Below are 15,117 nucleotides of genomic sequence, written 5' to 3'. Positions count from 1 at the left end.
TTCCTGGATCAGGGTTTGAACCTGTGTCTCCTGCACTGGCAGCCAGATTCTTTACCACTGAGCCACCAGGGAAGCCCACCATATCAGTTGTTCTTATTTCATGGATTTATTATCTTATCTCACTGAATATATTGATTACAGTACATTTGAATTTTTTTTTTCCCTTGCACTGTCTCTGTTTCCTTTTTTTTTTTTTTTTTAAATCAGTTAGCTTTTGACTCATTCTTTCACGGCAGAGGCTACTCTGAAATGCCCAAGGGTCCTTTATTAGCTATTCTACTTCAGTTGGATATTTCTGTGCCCTTGGACACTCTGAGGCTTGTCAACTGTTGGACCTCACTGTAAAGCAGCTGGTTAGGGACACGGCATGTTTACTGAGGGAGCCCCAAATGTCCACATCTGCAGGGCTTTTCCCTGAGTTTGACAGTTTCTCCAGAAAGGAATCCTCTCATTTTCTACCTGGTGAACATGAGGAATTTTAAGCTGGCTGTTGGCATTTTGAGATCTATTATGGAGGAGAGGTGGGAGAGGGAAAATCTTATTTTTCCAAAAGCAGGTATCTCTGGTCTCTCTGCTTTATGTATGTTATCTACCTCCACCCCAACTGTGCCTCGTTCCCCAGGTTGTGTCTCAGATTAACCCAATCAATTAGAACCACCAAGTTAAATAAATTCCATGAAGCTCTGGATAAAAGGCCAAGAACTTTTTAATCCAGACTTTCTGGATTAAAAAAAATCCAAAAAAGTTTCCTCTCATCTTCCATACCATCTCTCTACCACAGAAAAGTAGAAAATTTACCCAATTCAAGTTCCTTAACTCCTCCTACTTAACTATACTTTTTTTCTTTCTTTTTTGATAATGCCTCAGAACTTAAGTATTCAGGGTCCAAGTTTGTTTTAAAATAACCCAATGAGCTGACAGACGGAGCTCCTGGAATTCTGCAGCTTGTGCTAGAGTCTACAGATGGGAAATTGCCGTCAGTTAAAGGGTGGTGCTATTACCATAGCCCAATTTTTGAAAGCCTTTAGGAAAAAAAATCATCTGAGTTAATTAGCATTCACCACAGGCACTAGTTTTGTATTACAGTATTCTATAAACTCAAATAACAAGAAAATACAGTATTGTAGTCTCTAACTTTTAACTAACATTTAACTCTCAAAAATTGTGGATTATAAAGTAAGAATTTTACCTGTTACATGATAAGCTCTTATATGACTGATCTATATGCTCTATATGACTATTGCTCTTAGATCATCATAAAATATGAGTTATGTTTTAAAATTAACTAAATACTATTGGTATCTAAAATAAGAGCAATTTCATTTTACCTCTCCGATCTGCTTTATCCACAAATCTCTTCCAAGAAACTCTTGGTGTAAGACTACAGGAGCTGAGTTTAGATTAAAACTCAAGGAGTCACTGGTCTTTTCTTTAATAAAAGGCTGGAGATCAGAATTTATCTAGAAAGAGTAGTCAAAGAGTTAAATCAGTAAATGCATATACATTGGCATGTTTCAATCATATTCAGAAAGCACCAGTTATAGAGTGAAAAATAAAACTTAAGGAACAGTTTTTAGATGTACCGTAATAAGCAAAAGAACAGCTCATATGATTAACAATAACCTTAAAAAATTTTTTAATAGTTTTTCCCTAAGATATCCCTTTTTTATTTAAATTTATTTTCCTTTTTAAGTTTAAACTAAGGATTTAGAAATTATATTAATATATTAAAAACTAATCAATGATTTAATAAAGTACATAAAAACTCATCTGGAAATATTACATATTTCCCCCTTCTTATGAGCTATTTAAGCAGCATCTAAGAAATACATACTAAATGGAATTTAAAATAACATATACACAGACATAACAATGGAGAAGGCGATGGCATCTCACTCCAGTACTCTTGTCTGGAAAATCCCATGGGCGGAGGAGCCTGGTAGGCTGCAGTCCATGGGGTTGCAAAGAGTCGGACACGACTGAGCAACTTCATTTTCATTTTTCACTTTCCTGCATTGGAGATGGAAATGGCAACACACTCCAGTGTTCTTGCCTGGAGAATCCCAGGGATGGGGGAGCCTGGTGGGCTGCCGGCTCTGGGGTCGCACAGAGTCGGACACGACTGAAGCGACTTAGCAGCAGCAGCAGACATAACAATATAACAGCTAATCTTGAGACATTTTTTAAAAATTTATTTTTAATTGGAGGATAACTGCTTTACAGTGTGTGGTTTCTGCTGCACAATGTGAATCGGGCACAAATATACATATATCTCCTCTCTCTTCAACCTCCCGCCCTTAATACATTTTATATTTCAGTTATTGGAATTAAAGCTTTCAATTTTACTCCATATATTTCTAAATTTCATTAACTTTCCACAATATGTTTTACATAGGAACTGTATGGAAACTGTAACAAAACCCCAAATATTCTTGCATTTTGTTACTAGCAATATTACGTGTTATTTAATAATTTGCAATAATTCTTTCAAGATCCTTTCAGGTGGTAAGAAAAGACAAACATCACAAATATGGCTTAAGTAAGCTCTAGCTTTCTATCAAAATTACGCAGTACTCACTAATCATACTGTTTATATTACATAATAATCACCATGAACAATAGATTTTATGTACTCAATGAACAGTTTCTGATATATAAAAGCAGTTTATTAAATGGTAAAAGGCTTCTGTGTATCATTTTAGCTATTTAAATACTGAGAAAACAGAAAGAGTGTGCAAATACCTTATGACTCATAGCCATGTGCTTCCCATACTGAAATGCCATATCCTGAACCTCAGCATCATGCTTTGCTAATTCCATTGCAGCTTGGCAGCTCTTTGCTAGTAAGGCACCATGGGAGAGAAAAGTCTGCCTCTTCCAAGTCGATATTCCAATATCATCTGTGATACGATTTTCCTAAAAAAATGCAACAAAAGCCAAGATTAAAAAGATTTTAGGAGTAATTTAATTGTTTCGGTTTTTGAAGAACAAGTGTTAAGAAATGAATTGTTGGGACGTCCCTAATGATCCAGTGGCTAGGATTCTGTGCTCCCAATGCAGGGGACCAAGGTTTGATCACTGATCAGGGAAATAGATCCCACATGCCCCAACCAAGGGTTTGCATATTGCAACTAAGGATCCTATGAGTCGCAACTAAGACCCAGCACAATCAAATAAATAATTACTTTTTTAAAAAAAGAAAGAACTATTTAAAACACTCAGGTTATCACAACAAGACAGAACTAAAGGATGTTGACCCTCATCTCCACCTGAAGGGAACTAAGGAGGTGGGAACTGTTTTTTTAGGGTAATTGAGAAAAATGAAAGAAATGTTGAAGCAAATTTTATTTTGAACTAAGGAATTTCTATTAAAATATACTTTAGGGGAATTCCCTGGCAGTCCAGTGGTTAGGGCTCTGCGCTTCCAGTGCTGGGGACTCAGGACAGATCCCTGGTCAGAAAACTAAGGTTCCACAAGCCACATGGCAAAAACAAACAAAACAAATTTTAAAGATGATATAAAAAGAATGTATCTGTAGATCTCTATCTATATCTCTCTATATATACACTTACAGGATAAGGCAAAAATATTAATAGAAACTTAAACCTTCAAACTAACTCTTCTATATTTGTATCAGTTCTTAATTAAGTGCTAGTGTTCCAAGATACAAGAATCCTATTGTCTTTATGTTAAAATGTCAAGGTCATAATGAAGGAACTGCATTCTCTTATAACCAGGTAGACAGAAAAATCAGAGAGGAGGTAACCTATTATTATAATGGAGTATGATTAAATCACACTATTCAACAAAGTTTATTCCCATAAGAAGAAAAAAGGTATAAGGGAAGATATAATTGTAGTTTATTTAATTTCATCTTTTTACATTACAAAAATTACAGTAGTGTCTTTAAGTAAGCATACACAAACCTACTGACTTTAGATCAGTGACATCAAATAAAAATATAATGTATACTTCATATGTAATTAAAAATTTGCTAGTAGCTACATTAAAAAAGTGAAAAGAAACAGGTGGCATTAATCTTAATGACATATTTTACCTCCTAATATATCTAAAATATTACTAAAACATAGAATCAATATTAATAATCATATACAACCATACATACATAATCATAATTACTATTAAAATTTTTATATTCTTTTTTATACTAAGTTTTCAAAATCAGTGTGTATTTTCCACTTATAGCATATCACCAGTGACATTTCGAGTACTAAACAGGTACAAGGAGTTGGTGGCTATCCTAGTGGACAGCTCTACTTTAGGCAGTGAGCTCCCTGAGGAGAATGATGAAGCCATATGTAGAACAAAGCTCATTTCACAGTGTTTCTTTGAAACCTCAAACTAACTAGAAAGCATCCATTAATCCAGAAAGATTAATGAACCTAAACACTTTACGTCCTGCTGCCCACACCGCAATCCTTCCATCATTATGTGGTGACAAAATAAAAAACAGTAAGAAAACTTAAACAGAGAGGTCATTAAAAAATGACCTCAGATTTAGCCCCACCTCTTTCACCATGCTGAAGGGAATCTTCAACCATCGATCAGATCAAATTCTCAATTTTATATGCTTTTAAACAAAAAGAGAGTTCCACTTATAGCAACAGTCACAAATATGCAACCTACTCTTGTGTAATAATCAAAAAAGCCACACAGGGAGAATCAGTGCATAGACTGCTCCATAAAACATTACAGATAAGTAATAGCATTTAATTTTAGAAATTTGAGAATGGATTTTAAAATGTCAAAGTTAATATATCATCTTAATAAGCCTAGATAAAAACCATATTATCTCTCCAGATATACTAAAGATGAATTTGACAAAATTCTATTCTTGATGGGAAAAAAAAGCACTTACTAAAATACGTATTTTTTTAATGTATATACTGCAATCCTATTTCAAATCCATAAATGAAGTTAGCATGTAGAAAATTTAAATGAAACAGTACAGTAAAAATAGCAGAGAACCAAAAAAATCTAAAAAGGCAGCATACCTAAAGCATGAGAATTCATTAAAGCTTCATCTTTGGGTTTTGATTGACACTTGGCGGTTGCAAAGTTTGAAACAAACTTTGATATCACAATGACTATTCTGAAGAGATTTCAGCACCAGCAGTTGGTTTGTACGTTCAGTTGGTTTGCAATTGACTTATTAGCCATTTACACAGTGTATAGTACAGATTTGTCACAGGACAGATCACAGTTTTAAAGGAAAGAAGAACCTTCCTGAAATGAGAAAGGATCCCCTAAATTGCACACAGCTTATGACATCCAATATACAACAGCATAAAAACCATCATAATATTGTGATTCCAAGAAAGACAGTTTTGGTCAGGAAAATAACCTAAGATCCTATTTCCCATTTTAATTTCTAACATCTCTTACAATGACAAAATTGTCACATAGGACAGAAAGTATACAGTGCTGGGAAATATAATGTGATTCAGCACTGGTTCTTTTTGTCATTTAACACAGACATCACATTAATATTAGACCAAAGCACAAAACGTTTAGTGCATAAACCAGTTTCTCTTTTAAGACCTAACATTTTTATCACAGTCTTTTATCTTACTTTGGACCACTTGTACCCAGTACTCTATCCTACTATAGACTGTTGAACTTAGTCAACAGAATCAAAAATAATTTCTGGTGAGATTTATGGGGGACATAAACATTTATATCATTAAAGTGTCTGCATAACCAAAAGTACAATAATAAAAATGAAAATGCCTCCTGTTCCTTTTAGAAAAATAGTTCTTCATAAGCTTGCTGCATTTTTATTGCCTTTACTGTTGCATGACAATGAATAGTGGATAGAAAAAAAGGACTATATACTTGAATTATGATAGCTTAATCCATCACAAATTAATCTAAAAATGAACTTTTTAGGGGTTTTCTTGGTGGTCCAATGGCTAAGACTCTGTGCTCCCAAGGTAGGGGGCCCTGGTCTGATCCCTAGTCAGGGAACTCGGTCCCAAATGCCGACTAAGAATTTGCACACTGCAACAAAAGATCCCAAGTGCTGCAACTAAGACCTGGGACAGCCAAACAAATAAATAAATGAAGTTTCTACAGAAACAGGAACTATTTTTCGAAAGATTGATTGATTTATTTAATTTTTTGGGGCTGTGGTGGGTCTTTGTTATTGCACAATGCTTTCTCTAGTTACAGGGAGCAGGGGCTACCTTTCATTGCTGTGGGCAGGCTTCTCATTGTGATGGCTTCTCCATTCTTGTGGAGCAAAGGCTCCAGGGCGTATGAGCTTCAGTAGTTGCAGCGAGTGGGCTCCAGAGCACAAGCTCAGTAGTAGTGGCTCATGGGCTTAGTTGCTCCACTGCATATGGGATCTTCCTGGCCCAGGGACTGAACCAGGTTCCCTCACCTTGCAAGGTAGATTCTTAACCACTGGACCACCAGGGAAGCCCAGGAACTATTTTAATAAGGGGGAAAAAATGCCCTCATTCCAAATGTGTATTTCTTTAATATGACAAGTGTGTGTGTATACATGCACATGCACACTCATGATCACCCGAAAGTTAGCAAACACTTTATGGGGAAATATACGACCCTTTTTTCCTAAAATTAGCAACAGGACAGAGGTGAACACAGTATCATGGCTATTTAACAATGTAATAGAAGTGGTGAAAAAAGGACAGATGTATAAAAATTAGAAACGAAGGGTTTATCACTATTTGAAGATAACACAACTGCATATTGGGGAAAACCAAGAGAGCCAACGAAAAACTACTAAAGCAAAAAGATAATTCAGTAAGGTAGCAGATATTATCATAAAACCTCAGTAATTTTTAAAAAATGTGCACCTTTAGACAGACAAACAATGAAACAAAATAGGAAGTCCAGGAATCAAACTACACACAGGAATTTAATATATTTTAGGGAAAAATTGGACTTTTTAGTAAATGGCCCTGGAATAACTGAACAACCTTCTGGGAAAAACATTAACACTGATCTGCATTTCACACAATTTATCAGGATAAACTCCACATAGTAAAAATAAAATCAAAAGAACCACAGACAATAACTGAAGACAAAAGACAATAAGGAAAAGTATTGGATTGGCCAAAAAAGGTCATTTGGGTTTTCCCATAACAGCTTAACAGGAAAACCCGTACAACTTTTTTGGCCAACCAAATATTTGCATTTCCTATCACAGATGAATGACAAATCTTCCCATGGTTGGCTAATCATGGTTCCCTCCTAATCCCTAGAGTCTGTGAATGTCACCTTACATGGTAAAGAGGACTTTGCAGTTCTGATTAAATTTAGGATCTTCAGTTCAGTTCGGTTCAGTTGCTCACTCGTGTCTGGCTCTTTGCAACCTTATGGACTGCAGCATGCCAGGCTTCACTGTCCATCACCAACTCCCGGAGATGGAGGAATTATCCCATAATTGGATGAGCCTAATGCAGTCAAAAGAATCCTCATAAAAGGGAAGTAGCAAAGATAAAAAATGGAGGATGAAGCCACAAACCAAAAAATGGAAGTGAAGACTAGAAAGGGTAAGGAAAGGGATTCTCCCCTGGAGCCTCCAGAAGGAATGCAACCCTGACAACATCTTGATTTGGGGGCTTCTGATCAAAGCACCCACACTTTCCATCTCCTTAAGGCTTCACTCAGTGTTGGTGAGGCTGTAAAGAAACAGACTTACCAAATATGACTGGTAGGAGTGGCAACTGGATAGAAATTTTGTAATTTCTTTTACAATTACAAATGGATTTGCCCTGTGACCTGTCAGTCCTACTTCCAGGAATTAATCCTTAATATAAGCCCCAACACTTGTAAAATTAAATACATACAAGGTTAGGGTCTAATGTTCATCCAGCTGCTTGGGTGATCCTTTTAAAACATAAGCCAGACAGAAGCATACTGGTATTTGTGCTGTTTTTCAAACACTTCAGGCCTGTTCCTCCTCAGGCCTCTGTGCCCAGTAAATAGAACATATCCAGTTCAAATATCACTTCTTTAAGAAGCATTTGCAAATACCCCCAACATATACTTTCCTCTTTAAACAAACATAACCTTGTGCATATTTCAAAACAGTTCTTAATACTCTATGAAGTGTATGCCTGCTTATTTGCTTCTTTCCTTAATGACTGGATACAGTGTTAGTCACCTTCACATTTTTAATCATTTAGGCCATATTTAACTTTCAACAAATGCTTGTTAAATGAACAAAAATGTGTTTATCTGTTACATTAAGTAATTGTGTTTTCTTTTAAACAATTTAAAAGTTAATGAGCAGATATATCTATTCAATGGAATGCTACTGTGCAAAAAAGAGAAGGCAGTGATGACACCCGCTACACCATGGATGAACCTCAAAAGCACGACACTCAGTGAGAGAAGCCATCCATGAGACCACATACTGTATGATTCTATTCTTATGAAATGGAGATTAGTGGTTGCCTGGTCCGGGGTGGGAACTGTAAACGGCCATGAGGGAGCTAATGAGGTGTGTGTGAAAATTTCTAAAATTGATTTATGGTGATGGTTGTATTACTTGATAAAGTTACTAAAAATTACTAACTGTAATTTTGAAATGGGTTAAACTGTTTTCTTGGGCTCCAAAATCACTGAGGATGGTGACTGCAGCCATGAAATTTAAAGACGCTTGCTCCTTGGAAGAAAAGCTATGACAAACCTAGACAGCATATTAAAAAGCAGAGACATCACTCTGCCGACATATAGTCAAAATATGTCAAAGCTGTAGTATAGTCCGTATAGTCAAAGCTATAGTAAAGCTACATCCAGCATGGATGTGAGAGTTGGACCATAAGGAAGGTTGTGTGCAGAAGAATTGATGTTTTGAATTGTGGTGTTGGAGAAGACTCTTGAGAGCCCTCTGGACAGCAAGGAGATCAAACCAGTCAATCCTAAAGGAAATCAATCCTGAATATTCATTGGAAGGACTGATGCTGAAGCTGAAGCTCCAATACTTTGTTAACCAGATGCGAAGAGCCAGCTCATTAGAAAAGACCCTCATGCTGGGAAAGATTGAAGGGAGGAGGAGAAGCGGATGACAGAAGACTAACTGATTGGATGGCATCACCAACTCAATGAACATGAGTTTGACCAAACTCCAGGAGATGGTGAAGGACAGGGAAACCTGGTGTACTGTAGTCCATAGGGTCCCAAAGAGTCGAACACAACTAAGGGACTGAACAACAATTTTATGATACATAAGATTTATCTCAATAAAGCTGCTAAAACAGAAAAAAGGGTAATGAATATAAAATTTTATATTTCTTGGTCTCAAATGCTTAAATTATCATTTAAGAAATTAACTTTTTGTGGCTTGTATACCATCCTCATTTATTCATATAATATTTATTTCGTTTCTGAGTTAGATTCTTTGTAAAGTAATATAAATATGAACATCAGTTCAGTTCAGTTCAGTTGCTCAGTCATGTCCGACTCTTTGGGACCCCGTGAATCGCAGCACGCCAGGCATCCCTGTCCATTACCATCTCCTGGAGTTCACTCAAACTCACGTCCATCGAGTTGGTGATGCCATCCAGCCATCTCATTCTCTGTCGTCCCCTTTTCCTCCTGCCCCCAATCCCTCCCATCAGAGTCTTTTCCAATGAGTCAACTCTTCGCATGAGGTGGCCAAAGTACTGGAGTTTCAGCTTTAGCATCATTCCTTTCAAAGAACACCCAGGATTGATTTCCTTTAGAATGGATTGGTTGGATCTCGTTGCAGTCCAAGGGACTCTCAAGAGTCTTCTCCAACACCACCGTTCAAAAGCATCAATTCTTCGGTGCTCAGCTTTCTTCACAGTCCAATTCTCACATCCATACATGACCACTGGAAAAACCATAGCCTTGACTAAACGGACTTGTTAATAAATAGCCTGTTCTCAAGAAACTCACAATCCAGGTATGGCATCTATATATCTAACTCTATGTGGATATTAATATAATAGATAAATTATCTGATAGAGTTCTATCTCAGAATAATTCTTGGAAGATTTCCAATAAAAGATTCAGTTTTATATTTTCCTTATTGTGATTCACATTTAATTATTCATCACTTTTACATTTTTAATACAACAATACACAGTCACTGAAAATACTCAGCAAATTCAGATAACCAAGAAATAATTAATGTATAGTCTCTTGAAATCTGCTATTGTAAGTTAATCATGACATAAATCAGTAATTCCATTCTAAATTAATCAGAAAATTTATTCCCTGAATATTAAATTACTGCTTATCGTGAACTTGGTTACAAATGAAACAAAGCCCCTCCATTCATTCTGTCAGCTTGCCATGTATACATTAAGAGAGCATGCTTTATTACAAAGGAAAAGTTAACGCACAATTTTGCATGCGGTTTAATAACCGTATCCAAATTAGTATCTTTAGACATCAGATATATAGAATTGATATGAAATGAATGAATGCAGTCAGAGCACATGAGATTCAGATATACTTACAGCATCAACTTACATTTGTACAATTTACAGAAGAAAGGTACATACAGTTGATATTCACTTTTGATGGGATTTTCTCTTTTTCAGAAAGATAATATATGTCAACATGCCTACTGAATGACTGTCAGACTGAAGTATATTAATTTTAAAAACATAGGTCTCTTATTCATTGTAACCTGACCTTTTTGCTCAAGTAAGGCTAGTTTCAAAAACACATAACCTGAAGCTTGCAAGGTGTTTCCCAAGATAGTGGCACTGGTCTTCCTCAGATACAATGTTCTGTTCTGCTGCTGAGCTGTCTGGGGGACATGCACTTTAAGTTGCTTTCCTAATGGTAGCAATGCATTTGTATATACCTATTTACATGAGATCAAAGTGTATTTGTAAAGAGGCTGCTGCTTGGGATTAAAGGTCTAGTCCATGGTCACAGAACAAAGGCAAGCTAACTGACCCAGGAAAATGTCCAAGCCCCAACCAGAACCTGCCAAGTTAAACTTTTACCTTACATATTATCAGAAGAGTGATAAGGGTACTTTAAAGAAAGAATGCAAATATATCCTGTTTTATGCTTCCTACTTCAGATTCATATACTAAGCTGCTACCTTTATAATTTAACTTTAAAATATATTTATGCAGCATAAATTTGGGTTTGGTGAGAGATCACATTCTCTAATGTCACATTTTACCATCTTAAATGTCTGGTTTGAATTAGCCCCTTCACCTATTTTGAGAAGCTAAACAAGAGCCAAAATGTTTATCAGCCTAATTAAAAAAAAATTATTTGACTGCACTGGTTTTAGTGACAGCAGGTGATCTTTTAGTTACAGCATGTTGGACCTAGTTCCTGACCAAGGATTGAAACTGGGCCCCCTGCATTGCGAGTGCAGAGTCTCAGTCACTGGACCAAAAGAAAGTCCCTACTAGCCTTATTTAAAAAAAAAAAAAAGGCAAGGAAAATTTTAATAAAGACACTCTAAATTTAGGGAAAAGAAGGAAGCAAGGGGGAAAACAGAATCTCCTATTTCCTGGGAGCCAACAATAAGTGATGACACTTCCATGTCCATTATTATATTAGCACTTAGATTCTATCTTGTTTAATACATAGTAGAAATACTTAAAAATATCTTTGATAGTTTAAGAAGTAGGTTTATATATGAGTAAATGACATGTTTCATTGATGTATCAACAAAGTATTTTAAACCTGTAATTAAGTCTTCTAATAATATAAATTAAAAGTTCTAAGAATCCAAAGCATCTAAGTGATAAGATTAGAAATAGTACATATCATGGTGTTTTTTTTTTTCAGGAATCTTGAGGAAGAGAAAAAACGTATAATATTTTAACAGCATCATCTAACAGAATGTAATAATTTGCTTTGATTTACAATCTAGTCACACTGGAGATAGTAAAGTAGGTATCTATGTAAATCATGGGAGAGAAACTGATAAGATGTGATAAGTGTATAACTAAAATCTGTTTTAAGAAGTGCTTCTATATAATAAATAAAGCTATTAAGCTTTTCCTCACACATTAGAGAGCAGAGTTGTCAGGGAATTTAAATGTCAGGAATTCTCTGGTCTAGGGCTAGCCAACCCCTTCCTGTACTCTCCACCAGTCAGTTCTTGCTGAGATGAATGGGAATGATCCTGATGAAGAAGGGTCAGGATGGAGAAGGAAGACTTGACAGCTCAAATTCTCCAGCAAGGGGTATCCTTCAGATGGGGACAGCTTTGAACAGCTAGAGGGCAGCAGATAGTCTTCAGAGGGGTTGCTCAGAAGGGGCAGTAGGGAATGCTGATTAATTCTTTGAGATGAACAAACAGCACCAAAGGGAAACTTGGCTTGCTTTGAGACATACAGTGTATGATGGTGTTTGACATACCATGTAAATGTGCAGCAGATGCAGTTTAATTAATTTTTTCTGTGTGCTTACTGTGCCAGGCATCATAGATTTGAGAATTAGGTATTCCCCCTTGACCTTTAGTAGAAGTTCAGCAAGGGAGAAAGACAGTACTTATGAAACAGTTTGGTTTTATGAAAAGAAAGCTATGTGTACAGTATAAAGGAGGGAGTGACTAGTTTTACCAAGGAAGGCTTCAGTGTGAGAACTATTAGCTGAATCTGGTTCTGAATAATAACCTGGAATTAGCCAGGAAAATAAGGTTATGAGATGACTTTTAGGGCATTGGTATTAGTTCCATATTGCTGAAGCAGACAGTGGGAAAAGTAGGTGAAGAATAAGACTAGTTAAGTAGGTAAGAGGTCCAGAGGGTTGTATCTTATTATTTAGGTGCTAGGAGACTGACTTCAGCAGGAAACTATATGACTACATGTGCACATGGGCTGCTTCAGAGGCAGTTTGGACTGGAGGGGCAACAACTGGGATATCCATTAAAGGGTGAAGTTATACTCCAGGTGAGCAGGGATGACATAAAGTGGTAGCCAGTGGGAAGTGAGAGGCTTGACCATCATTCATCAAGGATCTACTTTCCTCTCCCTCCTTACTAACGAACCCTAATTTTGTTCAGGCAGTCACTGCTGTTGCCAATGATTAATTTAGGAATGGGCATGTGGTCCAATTTTAGGCAATAAGACATAAGGAAAGTCTACTGCAGAACTCCTAGAAAGAGATCCAAACAAAAGTGGCACCTGTGGAAGGTGCTCTGTCTTGATGAGCCACACTCAGGACTACTGTAGCCAAACTGTTACAAGCTTGATAATAAAGAGGACACTAGGAAGCAGAACAGAGAGGAAAAACCTTGATATCTGGAGTTGTTATGTTAACTGTCCCTTGATGCCTGATTGCCTCTGCATGTTCAGTTAGAGTAAAATGTGTTTCCTTACTTTTATATCTATTTAATTGGATTTCCCATTCTTTGGCAACTAAAAGCATTTCCATGAATTAATTCTTTCCTAAAGATGAAAAATGTTTATACTATATAAAGTCTGCATATGCCAACATTAACAAACTACTAAAACATTTTAAGATTTTCCTTAGGATGGAGTATTCTATTGCCACATAACAAGTTACCCACAAACACAGCATCTTAAAACAACAGAGTTTCTGAGGGTCAGGAATCTAGGAATGGCTTAGCTGGCTGGTTATGGCTCAGGGCTTCTCAGGAGATTACAGTTAAGCTGTTAGCTTGGGTTGCAGTCGCTTAAAGGGGTTGGATAATCCACGCCCAAGCTCATTCAGGTGGTTGCTGGCAGTCGGTGTTAGTTCCTTGCCACCTGGGCCGCTCTGTAGGTTGGCTCACCTGACATGGTAGTTGGCTTCCCCAGAGCAAATGATATAGTAGAGTAAGAGCACACCCAGGAGGGGAGTTTCAGAATCGCTCATACTCTATCTTGGAAGTGACACACTATCTTTTCTGTGGTATGCTCTTCGTCATACAGACCAACCTAGCACAGTATGAGAAGGAATGAGACAAGGGATACTAGGAGGTGTGGCTCACTGGGGGCCATCTTGGAAGCTGGCTACTACAGATACAGTCTATGATTAGAATCACTAGGTAAACAGATCTGAACATTTTAAAATTTCTTAAACATTCCGCAGACTGTTTTACAGAAAGTTTCTTCTGATATGTACCTTGACCGGCTAAGTTTGAGACTGTCTTGTCACTGAGTAGAACTGTTTTACTTCTGAATTTAATAGGTGAAAAGTGGCATTTAATTTAAAATGGGAAGCAATTTCATTGATTAACCAACTGTATTTCCTCCATTTATTCATTTATTTACTGAGTATCTTCTACATATAAGGCACTGTTTTAGGTGTTCACACCAATGAGAAAACCAGAGCATCCTTGCATTCATAGTTTATAGTCTAGAAGGGAAGTCAGACAACCATAACCACACAGATAAACATGTAACTCCAAACTGAGACACTTTCAATGGGGAAAATGAACATACTTTTATGACAGCAGCAATAAGAGTACCTGACTGAGACTGAGGCTTTCGGGAACTGTTTCTGTGAGGAAGTGACACTTGAGCTGACACAGGAAGGATGAGTAAGGGATAATTTAGTAAAAGTAAACAGGTACGCAAGGATTGCACAGTAGGTTGCAAGGACTGCACATACAAAAGAGAATGGTGAGTCTGAGGTAGGAGAGAGGCTCTTGGGGTTGATATGTAGACAGTGAGGGTTCAAATGGTAAGAGGAGAGGCTGGAGGGATAGACTGGGTCAGATTATGCAGGGTCTTCTGGGTCACATTCAGGATTTCAGTCTTTATCCACAGAGTGATGGGATGCTACTTGGGGGTTGGGATGAAGGCACCGCAGCATCAGATTCACATTTTGAGATCTCTGGTGGTATGGAGAAAGACTAGCAGATGGGAGAATTGTAAACATGGAGGTGAAGGAAGAGATTATAAGAATTGCTCAGGCCAGAGAGGATGACATTGTGGACCATGCAAAAGCGGGAGGCATGGGGTAAAGCTAGACTGCAGCTTGTGCCATCGATGGTGGGTCAGGGAGGGCATCAACAAGGTACTGTCTTTTTTGTTTTTTTTTTCCAGACTTTAAACTTTTAATTTTGTTTTGGGGTATAGCCAATCAACAATGTTGTGGTAGTTTCAGATGAACAGCGAAGGGACTCAGCCTTACATATACATGTATCCATTCTCCCCCGAACCCTC

At 37.1% G+C, this 15,117-nt stretch overlaps 1 protein-coding gene across 2 annotated transcripts in view; it reads right to left on the bottom strand.

Moving 5' to 3' along the window:
- The window catches only part of PDSS2 (decaprenyl diphosphate synthase subunit 2), a 263,125-nt gene that overhangs the window by 49,735 nt on the left and 198,273 nt on the right, over window positions 1-15,117 (bottom strand). For both annotated transcript variants that reach the window (XM_040238568.1, XM_040238569.1), the window contains exons 5-6: window positions 2,743-2,916; window positions 1,329-1,460 (exon numbers count right to left, since the gene is read on the bottom strand). In XM_040238568.1, coding sequence (XP_040094502.1) covers window positions 1,329-1,460; window positions 2,743-2,916 — 306 coding nt within the window. The remainder of the gene's footprint in view (window positions 1-1,328; window positions 1,461-2,742; window positions 2,917-15,117) is intronic.

The sequence above is a fragment of the Oryx dammah genome, unplaced genomic scaffold (assembly GCF_014754425.2).
Source record: "Oryx dammah isolate SB20612 unplaced genomic scaffold, SCBI_Odam_1.1 HiC_scaffold_4, whole genome shotgun sequence".
NCBI lineage: Eukaryota > Metazoa > Chordata > Mammalia > Artiodactyla > Bovidae > Oryx > Oryx dammah.
This window is presented reverse-complemented; position numbering and strand designations above follow the sequence as displayed.